General features: G+C 37.9%; 1 protein-coding gene across 1 annotated transcript in view; it reads right to left on the reverse strand.

Annotated features, from left to right (window-relative positions):
* Nucleotides 1–396: 396 nt before the first annotated feature.
* The window catches only part of bbs9 (Bardet-Biedl syndrome 9), a 284,565-nt gene continuing 262,855 nt past the window's right edge, over nucleotides 397–22,106 (reverse strand). Inside the window, exon 22 of the mRNA XM_008112835.3 lies at nucleotides 397–7,284. Coding sequence (XP_008111042.1) covers nucleotides 7,244–7,284 — 41 coding nt within the window. The 3' untranslated portion in view covers nucleotides 397–7,243. The remainder of the gene's footprint in view (nucleotides 7,285–22,106) is intronic.

Consider the following 22,106-nt stretch of genomic DNA (forward strand, 5'->3'; position numbering starts at 1 on the left):
TCGCCAGCTTTTTTTAATATTGTGTCAGAAATGAATTGAGAACATACTGCAAGTCGCTGCTGCTGTAAGAGAATCGGTCGTCTTCAAAGACGTTGCCCAGGGGACACCCGGATGTGTTACCATCCTGCTGGGGGCTTCTCTCATGTCCCTCATCACCAGCTAATATGATCTAATAGGTAAACTGTGAATTTTAACTGGTGATCTAATTGATGAATTGTATCTGCATTGAAATGTGACTTTTACTTGGAAAGGTACAGTTAAATGTTTAAATGTCACTTGGAATCAGCTGCACCACAAGCTGAAATCAGTTAGTTTCTGGCGAAAGCAAAGGATATTTTTATCCCACAGATTTCAAAGGAAAATAAACTTATTTCAGAGATGGACAAAAATTACTCATTTGATAAAGAAGGTATTTTATTCAGCACAGTACATAAATATTATTTTCTACTGATGATTTAGAATGAACATTATCTACACACAATATTCTTTGGTCCATGGCAGTAATTTTTTTCATATACAGCAACAAGAACATCAAGCATGTATCTAATAGGAAACAAGGACAATTATGAGAAAGTTTGTGTTACTGAAGTAAAATCTAGTTCATCAGAAAAAGATGTTTGTTACTTTGTTTCTTTTGTTATTTGAATAGTAAAGTGTAATTGGACATCAACTATTTACAGCTATTAGTTTTTTTAGGCTTCAACAAAGTTGAAAATTGTTGACAATTAGGAATAACATATTTTAATCTACAACAGTGGTTCTCAACCAGTGGGTCCCCAGGTGTTTTGGCCTACAACTCCCAGAAATCCCAGCCAGTTTACCAGCTGTTAGGATTTCTGGGAGTTGAAGGCCAAAACATCTGGGGACCCACAGGTTGAGAACCACTGATCGACAAAAAAATTAATCAATTTTAGTTTACTGTTCTAAGTGGAAATGCAAACAACCAATCACTACAGCATAATTCATAAATTGATTACTGCTGTGTAGCAACCCGTAAACTCTTCTACTTTACAATTAAAATAACCAATGCTTCAAGTCAGCTTGCTTATGTAGTTAGTGCCATTAAGTGGTACTATATATAGATATTCTTATACATATATTCTCCAACAAATTAGTTTTACAAAATAGTCAGCTTTTCCAAGAAAAATCAAACTGAACAATTTTGGATACGATTTAGAAAAAACTATAACATTTAAATAAGTTTTTAAAAATAATGGATTAGATATTGACTTGTCATATGTAGATTAGACTCATTAAAATCAACGGAGCTTCAGTTTTATCTTACTCATGTCTCATAGATTTCAATAGGTGTGCTGGACATATGGTTAAGACTGAATCTAATCCAGTAACCTTTAGAAAAATCAAGTTGTCATCACTGATGGATTGGCTGGGATTTATAAAGCTGTGTCCACAATTATGCATCTATGTATTTTAAGTTCATTATTTTAAATATATAACATGTATTTTAAATAAGCTGATGATGGAATGCCCATTCTGTGTATGTTAACTTTTTCTCATAGGAAAATGAAAGCTGTTTACAGTTTTATTCCTTACCAAAATATAATTAAACTTTACATAAGAAAACAGTGTTTATTTCCAAATGATTGTGATTCTCTTAACAACCATGTAACTACTTAACACTGCTGCACAATATTACATTTTAGTCAGCAGTATTGTGTTCATTGGCTTTAGAAATGTGTTGACATCTGCACATGTAGTCCTCCAAAATTATCAAATTGGCTTATTGTTGTTACAACAGTTGCACACATATAGTCATTTGACTTTGGCTTTTCTGGTTTTGGCAGTCAAATTTATCTTATTGAAACTGATATTATTCTTGTGGACATTCAGACATGCTATTCTTTAAACTGCAAATCCCAGTTTCCAAAATGGTTCCAAAGTTTCCTTTGTATAACAAATGTTATACGAATTTTATATAACAGATTTGTATAACATATGGCTTTGTGTTATCAAAAATCAAAAGAGATCTTTACGTTATTACAAGAGCTTGTCTATTAATATAACCTGTATTTTCAATGTCTTTTTATACCCATATTTCCTTTGCATGTTATGTCCTAAAGCAGTGGTTCTCAACCTGTGGGTCCCCAGATGTTTTGGCATTCAGCTCCCAGAAATCCTAAAAGCTGGTAAACTATCTGAGGTTTCTGGGAGTTGTAGGCCAAAAAACCTGGGGACCCACAGGTTGAGAACCACTGTCCTAGAGGTATGCCTCAATGATGTGAATGCTGATTGTACAATAATCTGTCTGTATTTTTGGACTGTGCCCATTCACATCATAAGCCAAGATTGCAAAAAAACAAAAACAAAACAAAACAAAAAAACCCCCCAAAGTGCAAACAGTGTGGGTGGAACACATCAGCCACCTAAGAATGTCTGCTATTTGCATTGTAAACAAGGTTTTCAGTCGTCCTGTGATGATAAAAGTGATCCCAATCAGGGATATGTTGGCCCACAAAATGCAAAAGCGTATAAGGATCAGAAACTATCCAAATGCTCTGTACTATGTAGCTCTGCTATAAATATTTGTGAAGATAAGTCTTCATTATAGCCTGAATTTCCATGGGAATTTCATACAATATTTCAATAAATTCAATATAGTGAAATAGAAATAAATACCACTGATATGCTCAGATTGATATAAAACAAACCATATGTGTTAAATTGAGCTATATTGACTTGTTTTCTAGATTTTATTTTTCTTAAATGCAAACTTTGTTTTGAAAAAATAGCTAAGTTTATTCTATGCGCATTCTGTAACACACAGTGTAGCACTATTTCCTTGGTTAAGCTTTTCCAGGAAATTAGTTTTGTATTGCCTGCCACTGTCTCTATTTTGCATGCTATTCAACCTTGTTATTTAAAGGCAAAGATCCAACTACCTAGCCGAGGTAGCACTTCAATAATAATAAATTATTATTTATTTAGTTAAGCCTTTGCAACACTGAATTACCCCACATTACTAGTGGGGAAGGTATGTAGTTCAGGGGTTACAACTTTGAGTGTACGGGTCTATAGTACATAAAACATGTAAATTTCCAAATTAAATCTAGATGGAAACTTTCTGGTCAATAATGCAATTATGGAATAATTTCTCAGATGCTGTTATGTTCTCCAGGAGAATGTGTTTAAACAAAATGAAAGTTGCTATTGCTCTATTATGTTCTAAACATACCTTTTTACAGGTCTTAGAATGTTGCAATATGTCTTCATACAATTTAAAGATGAAGACATCTTGTATTTTAAGCTGTTCTGAAGAAGATTCTTTTGCTTAAATATCTGGTTCACCTTCTCTAACAAGTGCTTCCAGATGTTCTGGATTACAATTCTCTGAACTTGTGAATTGTGTCAATAATGCTAAGTAAAGCTGTTGAAACCCCCAAATATCTGAAAGACATCAGATTGGACAGGACTGATTTAGTAATTCCAAATCTTTAAAATTATTTTCTAATAACCTAACATATCAGTGAGTTTAGGCAAGCTGTGTGTTTATTCTGTTCTGCTTCTTTATTCCAATGAAGTGATATTTGTGCATGCAAGACAAATAAGCTTGCCACCAAAGACATGAAGGTCTTAAGGAAAATTGGGTAATATGTATGTTTCTGAGATTACTTCTAAAAACAAAAACATCTGTGCACAGAATTCATGGGCACAACTTTTCCTTGACCCCTACATTAGCTACAATAATTTACCCCTTGATGAAGATGGTAAGCTTTCATTTCGATTCTTTTAATTCTGTCTGTAAATACCTAGCTATTCAAGAGAAGCTTGACTGAAATTCTTTGCCAGCACAGTGACTTCCATATCCAGGATTGGAGCAGGGGGAGAGTGTTGGACAAGCATTCATATATGGAGTCTGAACTCATACAGTCCAGTCACAGTGGGAACTAAGTTAGAACAACTTACCCTTTCCCCTTTCTTGAATCTACCTGCTCCCCTGTTCAATAGCTAGAACAATATATGGAAAGGTTGGGGGAAAAGTTGACAACTAATTTTACTTTTTACTGGTTCTTCTGTGAGATACTGATCTATTGAAAATGCTGACATTCAAAATTTAAAAGAACTTGCTCAGGAAGAAATCAGATACTGCAATTATTTCAAAATAACTTTAACCACAAAAGGGCCATCACATACAACAATAAAGAACTACAAAATTGGGCTTTTTATCAGTTATCTGGAAGAGAACTGTGACAGACCACAAAAGAGGAATTTAGAACTGTGTTTAATTTTTATACTGAAAAGCTCAGGGAATTGATTAGTTCCCCATGAATGTTCGGTGGTCCTTGAAAGAGAGAGACAGAGACACACACACATATGTGCCTCCCTTTCGTGTACAATCAGGCTATTTGGATTGCATGCCAATTTCCAAATTTCTCTCGCTGGAAAATACAAAGAAAAAATGTGACATAAAATCTGGGCCCAACTCATACACCATCAAGATGAGGCCATTATCATTAAAAGGCATCACTTCAGAATCATCTGTTGTAACTAAGTCCCAGAAGCAGAAAGAGAACAAAGAAGCATTTACATAGATATAACCCACAAACTAAAGCTTGCCTAAAGAATGTTGATGTTTCCATTCAAAGCATTCTTCTACATCACAACAAATTCCAGAGCTAACAATAAACTAGCTTTTCAAGTTCAAACACTACAATATTATAAAATTAATACTATGCAAATCTGCATGAGTTGTTTCCAAATACATCTCAGCCTACTTAGAAGGCCTCCTTCAAAGGATGCTACGGGCAAATAAACAGAAATCTGAAAAAAAGATCAAGTAGCAAAGCAAGAGCCAAACTTCTCATTAATTAGTGCTAAGGGGAGAAGGGAACAGGAAGGACTATAATCAGCAGACAGATAAAACTCCCTATAGAGCACAATTTATGTAGATTGCTATTACCAGCAAACTGGCAATGTCTAACATTTATTTCACTAAATTACAATATTGCTAATCATAGGTGCAAATAGGCATCAACATATGGCGAAGGCAGCATGCTCAAATTTACCAAAGAAAGCATACTGCTTTACAAGCGTCTTCCTGGCATGATGATTTAAACCTCTCTCCTGAATTGGAATGAACAAAAAGTAGATCCTGCAGAACAGTGGCAGCAGATTTAAAGAATTTAATGTATACAAAAAGGTGACAGGAATGAGATTGAATTCTCAAATTCCACATTAGAGAGAATTTCACAGAGAAAAAGCTGAACTAGAACCATGAATATAATATATAGAACACAAAAAGCGTGGGAATAACAAAATGTAACAATTGTAATCACCAGACACAAGAACAGAAGGTAATGAATAATGACATTGGGCATAATTCAGCTGAGGAAAAGCATTTCAATGGAAGACTGATGCCTGCAACTTAATACTCTCCCTCATCTTGAAGAGGATATAGGTGTTATTCATCCTTGGGCCTTGTGAACAAGAACTGCTTCTTTTAAGATGGAATAATTGGTACTTATTTGTGCATTCAAACTGTAACAGGGACTTTCTTTATTCTGGAAATCTGTATCATTGATGAAACAGATATTTGAGATGACCTGTATTCGCGGAGAAGAAATTGAACTATAATCAATTTGTAGAAATATTAGAAAAGTTATATGTTGGGAAGAACTGAGTTTTATTTCCATCCACTTCACCAGTAAGTCACTATTAATTTGAAATAGGACAAACAGCAAATAGTTGCCTTCAATCAGAACTATAAAGATGGGGTGGGAATCACTGCAGCCCTTCCTGATGTTGTTAAGACTGCAAATTCCAGAATACAATGCAGCTTTTCACAAGGAATACTGTGAGTTGCAATCTGACAACTTCTGGAGAGCTGCATGATTTTCATTCCTCCTATAAAAAGTATAAAATTAATTATAGGTGTGTGTTCATGCACAATTGTGCACACATTTATATACTACTGAAAAAAGTCACTTTCACTTAGTAGATAAAATATTTTTCTAAATGTCTAGCTGTACATTTAACATGTTAATATTGTTAACATGTATGCATCGTTTCTACCTATGGTATCTGGACCATTTGTCACAATATTGCATTCAGAAATTGTTTTTATTATTAAATTATATATACCCAAGAAAGTGCTGGGAGGATTGCTTAGACTTCATGCCAAATAAGCAGCAATTTTGTAATTTGATGTGGTACAACAACTAGACCAAAATGAAAAGAGAATCATATGTTTTAATTGGAGCATGTAGTATTGGAATGAGGCCTGAGTTATTTTCAGATGGTTGTACACGTTTCTGAATTAACACTGTTCTCATCTTGACTTCATTACTCATTTCACATGCTTTCTTCTGGTGTGCATTACTGTATATAAAACTTTACAGCCAAAGTCTGTTTGCAGCCAAAGTTGTTTGGGCTGTAATTTCTAAATGCCCAGGTTGTAAAAACACTGCAATTTCATTTGAAAATCCTAACATTTTAAGACTGACCCATGAAAATTTAGACTATGTGAGATTCTGTGGATGGAACTGTAACTCCCATAATTCCTTACCATTGATCATGGTTATGGAAACTGCAGACCATATCTGAAAAGCCAAAATTTGCCCAACCCAATTCCACCAAGCATATTTGGCAAATATGTACCACCAAATTACACAAACTAAAGTAAAGCATTCTCTTTCAATCTATCTACCTAGCTTCCTTTTTGGATAAAAGATCTTCAGAACTTCTGTTGGTTCTGTATAACAAACCCCAAATAAAATTAAAATTAAAATTAACACAAAAATTATAAGCAATTTGGAACCAATCAGCACACAAAATCTGGAGATTACAATTTGTTTTGTTCCCCTCTCACTAGCCTTTCTCCATATCTTGCTATCAAGAAACCATACTTCATTTGCATAATATCACATGATGTAAAATGTGTAAATCTTAAACATAAGATATACATATGCAAAAGCATGTGTGTGCATTTCTTGGTTCACAAAAGTCTTTCAATTATTATTTCTACAGAACATTGATACCTGCACATTACTATAAGACTGCTTACTCCTTCCACTTCGTAACTGGTCCTGAACTGGGTTATGAAAAAGCATGTCAAGTACTAATAAAAGTAAACCAGAGGCCTAGATGCAACTGGAAGTATTTTGCACTATTTGTTGACTTCCTTCTTGAGGTTGACTGTGTCTACTGCACAAGAAAATAAATTGTTCTTGTTGAATTGTAAATGCACAGCTTTTAAAAAATCCTCCTGAGAGTTCTCTTGTGCTTTTCATGGCTTTTCTGCTTCCTGTAACTCATACTGTGGCAAACCTAAAGAGAAAAAGAAAGAAAGGAAGATTGTAACTCAATGTGGTTATACCCGGCAGCCTTGATGTTAATACCTTACCATCATTTGCCAAAGTCTAGTACATCACTAAAGCCAATGATTTCCGATGATTTAATTTCCTGGTATTACACTACTCTGCAAATTATACAGGTTCTCACATATGCACTTCAGTCTAGTCCTCCCCCCCCCCCTATATTAAATGTACCTAAACACAAAAGATATACAATAGAGAACTGAAGTTCTGAAGTTTATTTCAGAAACACTATCTCACTTTAACTAACACATTTGGAGAACTGTCCACAACAAATTATTAATCCAGGGAACATTTTATTTAACATTATTTCTTCTGCAATCCTCCTTGTAAGTGTGCTGCCAGTACACGAAGAGGGAATAAAAGCAGCCTTTTGGAGATGAGCTAGAAGCTCTAAATGGTAATACAGTTCAATTCAGATGTTAATGTCCCCACTCTCACAATGTAAGTCCAGCTTTTGGTTCTCAAGAACCTGGGTATATAAGAAAGTGGTTAGAAGTGTTGCTAAGAGGTTGAACAAACTTCACTAAAGATCTAGAGATGCAAAGCACCCTAAAGGCTAATAGAGAATAGCAGCTCAGTGGAAAAATACTGGGATGACAAAAAGATCAAAGCAATGAAGTCTCCGTAAGATCATTAATTCCTTCAGGGTTTGTCAGGCTCCTTTGTCTGAAATGTATGCTTTCAAAAAGACAATTAAAAGGACCATGTGGGGTTGGGTTAAGTTGGCAAAGGTCAGCTTTCCCTGGAGTTTCTTTTGTATGGCACCTTTAGCACATGCTGAGGTGCTTCAGGGATCACCACATGATCCTGTCTTCTTTAATAACTTTATTAATGACCAGAAGGAGAGAGTCAAACCACAGGTTAATTAAAAGTACAGGTTATACTAAATTGGGAAGAACCACAAATACCAATAAAGAGAATAAAAACAAAACAAAGAGTTTGAATTCTAGCAATAGTTGGGTTGAGAATCTGAAGTCTAGAAATCAATCGTTTGAAGTACACATTTTATTGAAGATGGCTTCTTTTATTTATGTATTGTTATTTATATTTTAAAATACGACCATTCCAGTGGTACATGGTAGAGGAAACTATGTAAGAGACCATAATGGGAGAAGAACCAAAAATAGCATGTTGGTTGATTCTAAGGTATCATCTCTTCCAAATAGTCTGCACAGCCATGGTAACAGTTTCCCTGGTTTGAAAATACTACTGGTGAATGTCAGGTTGATGAATAAGAAAACAGTTGCCATTCAGAATTTGATCCTAGATGAACATGATGACCTGGCCTGTATCTTAGAAACCTGGTTAAATGAGGCTAGGAGTTTAATCTCTCAGTTTTCCCCAATAGATTTCTCTGTGAAGCAAGATGCAAGATGAGAAGTTGAAGTTGCAAAGGCCTGTGTGATTCCATCCTCTTAACTATGTGCCCAATTTCATCGACTGCAACATTTGATTGCAGATATTTGAAGCTGGATGTCTGGGACCAATTAGGAACTTTATTTATGTACTGATCACCCTACTGCTCAAAAGTCTCTATTCCTGCATTAGTTCAGTCTTGAGTTCCCTTAGCTTGTGGTACTGGAGGAACACAACATCCATGCTGCGACGGCCCTTTCAAGAGCAGGAATTCAGGAATTCATGTTCACCATGCCAACCATGGGTCTGTCCCAGATGGTATCTGCCTTTTTTTTTTCCGTATCAGGAGCCACTTGAGAAACTTGGTATCTGGCTGTACTCATGCTGCTGGGCAGTGTCTGGACTTTGTGCTGAGTGGGATGATAAATGGGTTAACTTTCCATTATTCCATTGTCACAGAGAACCACTATCTGGTCAGGTTTAGACTCACTGGGATTCTGCTCTTAAGAGGGCCCACCCCTTATGGGTCCAGATGGATTTCTGATGGTTCTTGGATTTCCTTTTGCCTTAGCAGGTAATTCCATTAAAACCCAGATTCACCTCTAGAATGAGGCAATGGCTAGGGCAGTGGATACAATAATTCCCAACCATCTCCTCTCACAGAGCGGGTGCTGTTTCTTTGGTGAGCTGACAGCAATGAAGCATGAGGTGATGACTTCAGTAATGTTGGCAGACAACTCAGAATGAATCCCCCAGAACATGGGCTAGAACTTGAAGCACTTCACACCTGATTTTGCTATAGAGACAGTTTTGGTTGCCTTGATGGAACTGGAGAGGAGAATATTGCTTCTGTTGGACCTCTGAGCAGTATTTGATACCATTGATATCTTTGTTGCAATAGATCCACTGGCCTCTTGTCTGAATCTGGAAGCAAATTGATGGTTCATTATGACCTATATCTATAACTTTCCTCGTTGTCCATTTGTGGTCATTGTCTTTCTTTTCTTTCTCTGAGGCTGCCTTTGAAGACAATTTGGAACCTTTGGCTGATATACTGCAGAGAAGTGGACGTGCCTGCTAACCCGGGCTGCTTTTAAGAAGAATGTTATTCCCTTGCTGCTGTTTTCCAGTCTGTTTCCCATCACAAATGAGTAGTATATGCCTCTGTTTGGGTTAATTCCCTTCTCTCTGTCCTGTATATCTGATCAGGCCATGAGGTCCTCAGGAGAGACACTTCTCCCATTCCCCCTACATTTGATGGAGATGTGAAAGAGTGCTTGCACAGTGGGTGTCCCTATGCTTTGGAACTTCCTTCCTAATGAGACTACAACAGCCTTCTCCCTGCTTTCCTTTTGTCAGAAAAGTGAAGCCCTTCTTGGTTTGACAAGTATTGAGAACAGTCTAACTTGGCCATGGTGGTCCACAGTCTGGTCACATCCCGTTTGGATTACTGCAACGCACTCTACGTGGGGCTGCCTTTGAAGACGGCCCGGAAGCTCCAACTAGTACAACGGGCGGCAGCCAGATTAATAACTGGAGCGGCATACAGGGAGTGTACTACCCCCCTGTTAAGCCAGCTCCACTGGCTGCCGATATGCTACCGGGCCCAATTCAAAGTGATGGTCTTGGCCTACAAAGCTCTAAACGGTTCTGGTCCAACTTACCTGTCCGAATGTATCTCCTATGAGCCTACGAGAACTTTAAGATCATCTGGGGAGGCCCTGCTCTCGGTCCCACCTGCCACACAAGTGCGACTGGTGGGGACGAGAGACAGGGCCTTCTCAGTGGTGGCTCCTCAGCTGTGGAATCCCTCCCCAGTGATATCCGGCAGGCTCCATCCCTTCTGAGTTTTAGGGAAAAAGTGAAGACTTGGCTTTGTGATCAAGTGTTTGATGAGTGAATTCTGTTGGCTTCGACTCGGTCTGGATCAAGGTTCATGTACAAGGTCTTGTGGACGAATGGCTCAAGTATTTTACATTGTATTGTTTTAAATCTATTTATTGTACTTTGTTAAATTATCTAATTGTTTTAATTGCTTATGTTTTATCTTTTTGTATTGTATCTTGGCATTGAATTTTGCCAGACTGTGAGCTGCCCTGAGTCCCTTTGGGTGAGAAGGGCGGGATAGAAATGATGGAAATAAATAAATAATAAATAAACAGTATGGTTTTGAAGAAAGAACTTGTAAGAAAATATATTGTTTTTCACTGTACTGTACTATCTTTAAACATCGATCTTTAATTGTAGGTTATACATTGATTTTAATGTTGCTGATCAATTAATTCTATTTTAATATTGACCTTTTGTATGTTTTAACTGTACTGTATCTGTTTTAATTAGCAATTTGGAACCCAACCTGAACTACCGATCTGGGGAAAAGGCAGGAGATGACTAAAGTCTAGAACATTCTGCATTGTTCTGGTATACAAAAGAAAATCTATAAAAAGAAATGTTTGTCTCCTGGTCTGGGGAAAAAACACAGAAACACCATATATCATAGTTTTCTAAACTCTGAGTAAATCAATATATCCTATTGCCTTATATAAAATCACTCCCGTCTGCCATGGTCACAATTAAAAGATTGTGCACAGTGGCAAAAAAACAAAGTTATTGGCAGTCTCATTGGCAAGTTTACTGTTTTCTTAGCATCCGTAAACAACAGAAATGTGATAATACTGATTCCTAAAGAATGCATCTATTGTTCACAGTTTCTAACAACAATAAAACCTTGAGATAAAAGATATAGCTTCCCTTTTTATTTGTATGTATTTTTTCTCCCATGAAGAAATGCCAAATATATGTATTTCTCAAGAACTAGTAATGGCACAAACAAAAGTAGCATTTAGAAAGCTGTGCAATAATACCACGGCAAGATCATAAATCTATGGCTTCCACTAAAAAGAAAAGAAAACAATTAAGCAAAATATAAAATAAATTAGTAATACAGTATATGTATTAAAATATTTTAAATGAAAAAAAGATAATAGAACTTGGCCAAGCCAGATGAGCAAATGCAGAGTTTTATAGGTCATAACCAGCACTTTGAACTGTGCCCAGAAAGGTACTGGAGGAAATGGAGTTACTGCAACAAGGAGTAATATTCTAGCTGCTGTACTTTGGGTCAACTGAAGCTTCTAGAACTTCTAGGTGGGCTGGGAAAGTCAGTTTTAGCCTCAAATCTCAATTTATAACCATCTGGGTCAACTCTATTTCAAAAATAACAGAGATATCTAAATCATATATTTCAGAATGTTTTATACACTAGCCCTATTTTTATATTTTTAATTATGTAAGTTCACATATATTAAAATATATGAAGGAAGGATGAGATATGAATATCTTAAATAAAGTTCTAGATACATATCGAAGAGGTAATTATCATGATAATATAATAATACAAATGTTAACAAAAGAAAGGTTTCATCTTCCATGTCAAAACAAAGCTTCATTACTGAAATATATTTTCTAAGTCTCAAACACAAAAATTACTTTTAAAATGTTTTGTGTGCTCACTTTGTATAATGGATGCCTGAGCAAAGATTTCTTAAGAGCTACCATTACCTTAATACAGGAAACATTCATCTTCAAAAGCAACAACTAGACAATATGAACTGAAGCATCATGTTGAGTAACAAACAGTTAGATGCTGACTAATGACTTGAGACTCCATGCCTTTAACCTGCATTAATGAAAGTTTTGACATATTGTACTAGAATAAGTATACAATAAAAGCTATAGTGAGGCTGTAGAAGGTCAAGTCCAGAACTATCTTGTCCTGGTTTGCAAGGGAAATGGAAAGCAATGTATGCTCGTTGAAATGAATGGTCAAATTATGATTTTGTCTTAAACCTGGACTGAAAGAATGAATCAATCTGAGAGGGGGGAGGATGGCAAGTCTGAGTCCATAGTGCCTGATAACCCATTGCCACCACTTGGGAGTGGCAGGAAGAGTGAGATGAATAACAACCTCCTTAAAAAGCATGCTTGTTTTATAGCCTTTCCCAACGTGGCTCCCTCCTGACCTACATTTAGCCTTGCCTTCTCATTATGCCATATCATTGGTCATGCTGGATGCATTTGATGGGCACGGTAGGCTAAAACATCTGGAGAGTCTTAAATTGGGAGATGACAATGTCGAATGAAATGGCAACAGAGTTTACTAGATCGTTAGTACTGTCCATGCAATACCCTGCTAGAAATGGTTTGGAATTTCACAGCTCCGTGGCAAGTGCAGGATTATCTCAAATGACATCAGTCCCTGCTCAAATCCTGTTGTTCTATAGTGATTTGGGTATGGAAGCACATTTTGTTCTTTTTGGACTCATCTACATTGCCATACCATGCAGTTTGAAACTTGATATGGCAGTGTAAATGGAACTTGAGTGTCATGTATAAAATCCCCATCTAGTGGGTTTTACTTACAAACACCCTTCTTCATGGGTGGGAGACCTATTAAATATGAGAGAGAGAGATAGTTGCAAGAGCTAACCAAGCTCTTGTGAACATTGCAAAAACATGCTATCAATGTACATTAAAAAACAAACATCAACAATGAGATTATTAATCAAAATAACAATAAAAAGCCTAAAAACCGACAATAGCATCATGATAAACATCTGTCAATTATACTAGACAAAACAATTGAAATTTAGCTTCTCAGTAAGACTAAGGATGGATCCACACTAGCAAAATAACTGAGCTTAGGTGTCTACTATTATATCCTGGTTTGATCTCTATATGCAAGAGAGCAAACCTATCTAGATTATAAATGTTCATTAAAATAATGATGATAATGATGATAATAATAATAATAATAATAATAATAACTTTATTTTTATATCTCGCTCCCATCTCCCCAGGGGGAACTTGGGGTGGCTCACGTGGGGACAAGCACGCCAAAATCAACGACTTATCAAGGACTCCTACCTTATAGTCACAGAAAACTGAATACATGTTGCTTTTCTAAAAGCAACATAACAAATCAACCAATTTAATAATGCAATCTGTTTTACACTTTTAACATTTCAAGTCTCTTTTTCAGATCATATATTTAATCCTAAATGTGGCTATTTCACACACTTTAGCAATAAAATGACTGATGAACATAGCCAGCATTCATGAGGGATTTTATGAAATCTTTCATCTATTTCCTTCAATGGAATAATATTTAAATGGCGTTTGTTCAAGCACGCCCAATGCTAGTAAGTGGGAAAGATATCGTGCTGCCAGTTACTAATGTCTGACAGCTCATCAACTGGATATAGATGACTTGATCAGCAGTTTGCTGCCCTCACCATCTTTTCTCTAACTTAAAAAGGAAATGGCCCCATCATAAACCTTTGACAGAAAAAAATTCAGGGGGAAACCTCATCTGAACTATATAATTCCTGATTTCAAAAAAAAAAACAAAAAAAAAACCAAGCTCTGGGCTTGTTTACCATTTCTTCCTAGGCAGACAAAAGCAGAGGGTAGGCTAACTGGAAGATCAGTCTAAGGTCATTTGCCTCACCCCTGCCCTCAGTTTTAGACTTAGGCTTGCTCAAAGTCTGAAATGACTTGAAGGCACACAACAACAATCCTAATTAACTTGACTATCTCATTGGCCAGAAGCAGGCCCACACTTCCCATTGAAATCCTGATAGGTTTATGTTGGTTAAAATTGTCTTTATTTTTAAATATTATATTGTTCTTCCTTTGTAGTTCGTGGGGAGTTTTTTGCACAACAAATAGGACATGTGCAGTGTGCATAGGAATTTGTTCAGATTTTTTTTTCAAATGATAATTTGGCCCCTCAACAGTCTGAAGAATTGTGGACTGGCCCTCTGCTTAAAAAGTTTGAGGACCCCTGGTCTAAACCATAGTCTCAGTTGACTTAATTGCTAAGCAAGAGATAAAGGGAAGGCCAGATTCAATTTTATTATAGTTCTTGAGATGCTTCTAGAAAAATTAGGGCTCTTCATTAAAAAAACAACACAAATATGTTGATTGGATCCATGTCATCCAAATTAAAAGTTGCTCAACATGGTGTAGAATGTTTGGCAAAAGTTTATAGAGTTCCAAAAGAGGGGAGATTAGATTCCCTTCCCTCCTGGCTACAAACCTTAAGATTGCATAATTATAGATAATTTTTTTGGATATTCCCTTTCAATGTTTATTTCATTTAACTGTTTTTGAAAAGTTTATTCAAGTGGACTATCTTGAGGCTAAGCTCATTTAAGCCTCATTGATATTAGGGTGGGCTACCATCAGAGAAAGATAAGGTTTAAATAATATTCTGATTGCTTTTGGGGGAATTCCATAGTTGCATTTTTAAAACTATATTTTAAATTGTATGCTAATGCTTTTATGTTAAGCCACTTTGAGTCTCTTTTGGGAGATAAAGCGGTGTATAAATAAATATATTTATATTATAAATAATTTCCTGCTGCCTTAACTGGTAATTTTGTCAAAACCATAGCTGATCTTTGAGACAGAGAAATAACCCACAAAGTTGTCATAACGGCTAATTGTGCCAAACTCTTGGAATGCAATTGTTTTCTGTGAAATGATTAAGTTTTGAGGGTTTTGCAGTCCTGTATATTTTTTTAAATTTCAAATATCTTCAAACAACTTTAGAAAGGAATGTACTTCAAAGAGTTGTTATGATCACTCAATGATAATGATACTTCAAATCACATAGTTTTGTCTGCATGCATTACAAGCAAGTGCTGTTATTTTAATTGCTACTACTTTTTTAAAGGCACTCATTGTGTCAAATTGTCTGGAGTTTTAGCTACCATATTTTGATCTGGTCTGGGGAGAGGTTTGTGGTGGTGACACCATTTGTTACCACACCATGTGGCACCACCCCTAGTGACACCACTGCTGAGCAGGGACCTGTACCCCAGTTCTCCAGATTTGTAATCCAAAACTCCAATCACTACACTATGCTAGCTCTCTATTTGTGTACAAGTTTCTTTAATCATCCTCTGAAGCTATAGAGATGCGTTTTGTAACTAGGGCAGGTACTTATAGCATTTAGATTTTTTTTTAAAGTAACCACAACTACTATTTCAGTTACTGGTAAATGGGAAAGCAATGTTATGTTTAGTATAATACTAGCTTGGGGACCCGGCGGTGCCCGGGTCATTTCAGAAAGGTATTGTTTGGTATTGATCAGGGATTTGTGGCAGTTTCAGTGGTGTCAGGAAGTGCAAGTCCCATTATCCTTGGTATGTCCTCCCCCAAACTGCACCAGGACATGGGGGGTATGTGTGCCAAGTTTGGTCCGGATCTGTCATTAGTTAGAGTAATAGTGTTTTGTTGAAGACAAAGTGTTTGAAAGTACAGCAAATCCCATAATCCTGGGTCCATCCTCCCCCAAAGTGCTGCAACATGTAAAATGTGTCATTTGGAATATGTGTGCCAAGTTTGGTCCAATTCTGTCATTCACATCAATTCCAGTGGTCCCAGGAAGTGAGTGAAGGTACTAAATCCCATCATCTGTGGTCTATTGTCCCTCAAGCCGTAGCAGGATGTAAAGTGGGTGATGGGGGGGTATGGGTGCCAAATTTGGTCTGGAGCAGTCATTGGTGTGGGTTGCAGTTGTCTGAGGAAGTGTGTGAAGGGACTGTAAATTCCATCATCCCTCAAACCACAGGAGGAAGTAAAGTGGGCCACGTTGCACCTTTGTGTCAAGTTTAGTATAATTTTGACATTTATGGGTACCACAGTGGTCTGTGGGAGGTGAATCGGGTGAGGGTACTGCAAATCCCATCATCAATGGTCAATCCTCCCCCGAACTGGAACAGGAAGTAAAGTGGGCCACATAGCACCTGTGTGTCATGTTTGGTTATTCATGGGCATCAGATTGGTCTGTGGGAGGTGAATTGGATGAAGGTATTGCAAATCCCATCATCCTTGGTCCATCCTTGCCCAAACTGCTGGAGCGTGTAAAGTGTGTCATTTGGGATATGTGTGCCACATTTGGTTCAGTTCTGTCATTTGTGGCAGTAGCTGTGGTCTGAAGAAGTTGGTCATGAGGCTTCTCTGTGCAAAGTGTGGTCTCAATCCATTGTTGGTGGGGATCACTGTTCCTCTGGATGCAGGTGAACTATAACTCCCTTTCCCCCAAACTTGTCCAATATGTTCTGTTGGTTATGGGGGCTCTGTGTGCCAAGTGTGGTCCTAGTCCATCATCGGTGGGGTTCGGAGTGCTCATTCACTGCAAGTGAACTACAAATCCCAGTACCGGGTACTCCCAAATGTCCAGGCCAATTCCCCTCCAAACCCACCAGTATTCAAATCTGGGCATATCAGGTATGCATGGCAAGTTTGGTCCGGACCCATCATTGTTTGGTTTTATAGCGTTCTGAGTGTAGGTGAACTACAACTCCTTTACATTCCCCAGTAGGAGTGACAGTGCTCTGACTTGATGCAGGGTGAACTACAACTTCCACCATGTGGAGTCAATCCCCCAAACTCCTCCAGTAAGTGTAGTCGCCACTCAGTTCTGCTGTGTTTGTTATGCAGACAGATTTGAAAGGGGAGGACAGTAGGCGGGGTCATGCAAATTCCACACCAATGGAGAACCCTAGGATGCCTGCCTGTGCTGGAGGAAAATGAAAAATCTAAGATGAAATGGTCCTCAAATGAAAGCATTCCTTGGGTGGGGGGCCATAGTGTTTGGGGAGGGCATTGGCAGGGGTTGGGCTGCATGTTCATGGAGCTCGCTGTAACCGCAATGTCAGTGGATGGGAGTGATTTGGTGGCTCCTAAGCACTGGGAATTATAGCCTGTTTGTGAAGGCCAGAGGCTGTCTGTGTGAGCGGACACCTGTGCCACATACACACATACGGGATTTCACTTTTATTATGGATATAGATATACATTTTAATGGTTCTGTATTTGTATGTTGTAACCATGTTATATCCCAAGACATAGAGAGAGGTAGGTAACAAATAAATTATTTACATGTTACATGATTAGAAGATAATCTTTTGTGTATATGTGACATTCCTCAAAGTGGCATTGTCGGTTTGCGGCATTCTCCTTGGTCCTATACTACCTCCTATAATATCTGATATCAAAATGAAAATGTTGGGAGTATAATACTGGATTCTATGGCTTACTATTATCAACACAGAGATAATATACAGCCCCATTTCTCCATGTTATCCACTATCAGATGCTAGATATTCTCGTTCAGTAATGGATTGGTGGGGATTAATAAATTGAAACATAATCCAGAGAAGACAGAGAAAAGATGGGCACATGAATGTTTTACATCAAAATCTTCTTATAAACAATGAGGTATGCACTGGAGGGGAGTAGCTTTACACCAGATGGCAGCTGGAGTTAGAAGTTCCTCTGTCCATTTTAGGCTAGTGAGCAAATTCCATCAATTCCTGACAAATTGAAACCTCATCCTTGTGGCACATGCCTTTGTTACATATAGACTGAATTCCTGAAAAATGTTTTACATGGAGCAAGCCTTGAAGAATCCCAGAAAATGCATTTGGCCCAGAATGCGGCCTTGATTATGCTGGAGGTCACTTGCTTAAAGAATTGTATCACTTCTGTTCTGCAAGGTCTGTACAGAAGCACGAGTTAACAAATTGCTTCTTGTCACAACTTAAATTGTTGCCTGTTATCTTTAAACCCCTAAATGGCCCCGTCCAAGGATACCTTAGAGGAGGGATGGCCAGTGGTAAGAGATTAGGGGACCACATTGCCTCCCTAGGAGTCCTGCGTGGGCCTTATTTATTTATTTACAGCATTTATATTCCGCCCTTCTCACCCCGAAGGGGACTCAGGGCGGATCACATTACACATATAAGGCAAACATTCAATGCCTTTTAACATAGAACAAAGACAAACAAACATAGGCTCCGAGCTGGCCTCGAACTCATGACCTCCTGGTCAGAGTGATTCATTGCAGTTGATTGCAGCTGGCTTGCTCTCCCGCCTGCGCCACAGCCCGGGCCTTAACCTCACTACCTCAAAACATTTCTTTAATTTTTGTAGCCGTGGGTGAACTTTACCCACCCTACCCTAAAGACTGTCTCCTTTTGCACTAGCCCATCTGCATTCTGATGGCCAATTATGGATAACAACAACAACAACAACAACAACAACAACATTATTTTTATATCCCGCCTCCATCTCCCCACAGGTCCTCGGGACAGCTAACATGGGGCCAACCCAATTTCCACAATAAACAAAATCAAATGCATTCACAATAAAACAGACATCATTGACATTCAACATTACACATATTAAACCAACATTTTAAAAACAATATAGTGGTAAGTAAAATTGCCAAATAAAAACAATACAGCAGGTTAAAATATAAGGCTGGACAGTGGTGCAAAAATGCATGGTTAGAATCTGATGAGGTAAATAAAAGTGCTGTAATGAAAAGGGGAAAATTTGAAATGGGATGAACGAGGATAGTAATTACCAAGTAAGGGCAGAAAACAATGCATCAGGCCCAATAATATCAATACTGACAGAATTATTCCTATGATCAATTGTTGAAAGCACACTGGAAGAGATAGGTTTTCAGATCTTTCTTGGATAGTGGCAAAACAAAAGGTCTTTTCAGTAGTCAAACTGAAACGGAACACTTTTGCTACAAGAAGCTACATTGACATGTGCTTTATCTACATTTTGAAGATCACACTCAGGCAGGCAGTCTTTGATTTATTGAGTTTTTCATAATGTTTCAGCTGAACTATATGCTATTGTATTTTGCCATTTTATTGAATTTAGGATTGCTTTAAACTATTGTCAGCTACTCAGGATGGTATGTCCACAATGTCATCTGGGATACAACTTTTTTTGTAAATAAATTTTAAAAAACCTGGTTTCCCATGCAATTTATTCAATGATTCAAAATGCAATGGCATTTTTCTATATAATATTTCCTATGCTTTAAAAACAAACAAACAAACAAACAAACGAATCAATCAAACAAACAAACAAAAGTTATTCATTATTAGATGAATAATTATTGATCATTAGGATTTTCTTAACCAAAGAAGCATATCAGATTTCCTCTCATAATCCTCTTTGTTCCATGCGACAAGTCACTACACTCAAAGACAACCTACAGGAAAGAATTAACCGAAGGGCAACATTTTCCTACATTTTTAAATGATTGCTTTTTGCAAGAGCAGTCACCCAACATCTGCCTGCAAGAGGAGCCAACAACTCTTAAAGAGATGTGAATTACAACAGCTTTCCATTCATGTTGGCTGATTGTAGTTCATACATCAGAGCTAAAAACTCAGGGCCTCCTTATTAATCCCACTCATCTAAGTAACCTTTGGCAGCTTCAGTTGAGCTACTACTACTAAGCTTGTTAATTCATTATAATGGCATCTATTTCTTCTATATGAGCACTGCATACTCTAATGAGAAGTCACTAATGTAAAAATGAATCTATCATATGTTATCACTGAAACCTACATGAAGAGTGAGAAATTTTTGTCTGACAAAATCTGACAAAATAAACAAAGAGATGATTACTGAATTTAGAAAGGAAGTGTGAAATAAAAAATGGACAAATATGATAAAAGTATATACCAATTATACTTTGTTCCTTGATTATCTGATTCATGAGAAGTGTAAAAATGAATGTCAGTTAAAGCAATGTGTTCCTTTTACTGAAGCTCCAACACATATATAGAACTTGCTTGCCTGGTACACAGGGGCGGTTCAAGCTATACGCGAACTACGCACTTGAGGAAGGTGCAGTCCTCTAGAGGGCGCAGTTGAGGCACCTTAGAGATCGCGATTAGCCCGCCTGGCTGCAAGCCGGCCTGCTTGCCTCCACTTCCCTCTCTGCAGGGCTCCCTTGCCCTCCCACCACCCCTCCAAAGCTGGGAGGGGGGAAGAGCAAAGGTGCACCCATCTCCATGGCACGGGAAAACAACAGAAGAGGCTGCAGCTCACCACCGCAGCTGTTTGTTGTTTTCCCGTGCCTTGGAGATGGGTGCTCTTCTGCACTTTCCCCCCCTTCCTGGCTTCGGAGGGGTGGTGGGAGGCTCCCACCGCCCCTCTGAAGTCGGGGGGGGGGGAGTGAAGAAGCACTCATCCTCGTGCCATGATTCCACGGCTCGGGGATGGGTGCTCTTTTACATTTTCCCCTCCTTCCCAGCTTTGGAGGGGTGGTGGCAGGCTCCCACCGCCCCTCTGAAGCTGGGGGGGGGGGGGGGAGAGAGCAAAGAAGCATTCATCCCCGTGCCATGATTCAGTGACTAGGTTTTTTTGGGGGGGGGGGGGGGCAAAAAATACTGCTTGCTTACACTTGAAAATTGCCTAGGGCCGGCCCTGCTGGTACAGCTTCTCAAATTATTTTCACAATCCATCTCTGCATTCACACCAGATCAGAAGTTGCTCTCAAAAGGACTGAATGGGGATGCCTTGAACACAGGTAAGCACCATAGCCATAGAATTCTTACACCGAGACAATAGAAAGTAACACTTAATTCTTTCCCCCCCCTTTTTTTTTTTTTGCTGAACCTTGCTTTTAAGTCAATAAGCAGACCTTAGAAATGTTACCTTTTTGGTGAATGACTCCCAGAGTCCCTGAGCCAGAATGGCAATTGGCTGGGGTATTCCAAGCGCTTTATAAGCATTTAAAATACGGAAATGCCTGTTGAAACAGATTAATGTTACTGCTCCATCATGAAGAAGCACATTTTAGAATTAGGATGCATCTTTAATTTCCATAGGAAAACTTGTATAATGAAATGATGTTTCCATATTAAACAGGTATGTCTCTTGCTCTCGAATATACTGCAATGAAAACATAAATGCAGCGAGAGATTTCTTCAAACGCTGCATTCCCAACTAGCTAGAACACTTCTTTCCTTACACAGCATGTGGAAAAATAGTCATAGGGTCATCAGTGTATGAAGCTGTATATGATCAAAGAACAGCTGATCTTCAATATATTGTTTTTTCTTGTATCAAGGGATGTACTACAGTGTGAATGAAAAAAAAATCATATTAATGGTTTCCACAAATTCCCCTGGAAACAACATGCAACAATATTTTTTTAACCATTTATTATCTTCCTTCCTTTAGAGTTGTAAGTTGGAGAAGGAAGTATTGGGAGGATTTAGAGGAAAATGTGCTTAGAACAATAGCCAGGGGAAATTACTTTGATGTAATATTTTCCTAACTTGAATTTCACACATTGTTTTCACCCTGCAGTATATGAAAATAAATGCTCTGAGATCTTTCCCCCCATAACTAATCTCTTAATAAGTTTCACTCATGGCTACTAAATGAAAGAACAGAAAAGTCAAAATTATATCAAAATTATAGGGAAGATTTTTAAAAATACAAACAGAAATGTTAGATAGGCAGAATGGAGAGTTATCCTCAGATGAAGGGGATTCTGTATGCTTATTTGAGGCTCAACAT

The sequence above is a fragment of the Anolis carolinensis genome, chromosome 6 (genome assembly GCF_035594765.1).
Source record: "Anolis carolinensis isolate JA03-04 chromosome 6, rAnoCar3.1.pri, whole genome shotgun sequence".
NCBI classification, from domain to species: Eukaryota; Metazoa; Chordata; class Lepidosauria; order Squamata; family Dactyloidae; genus Anolis; species Anolis carolinensis.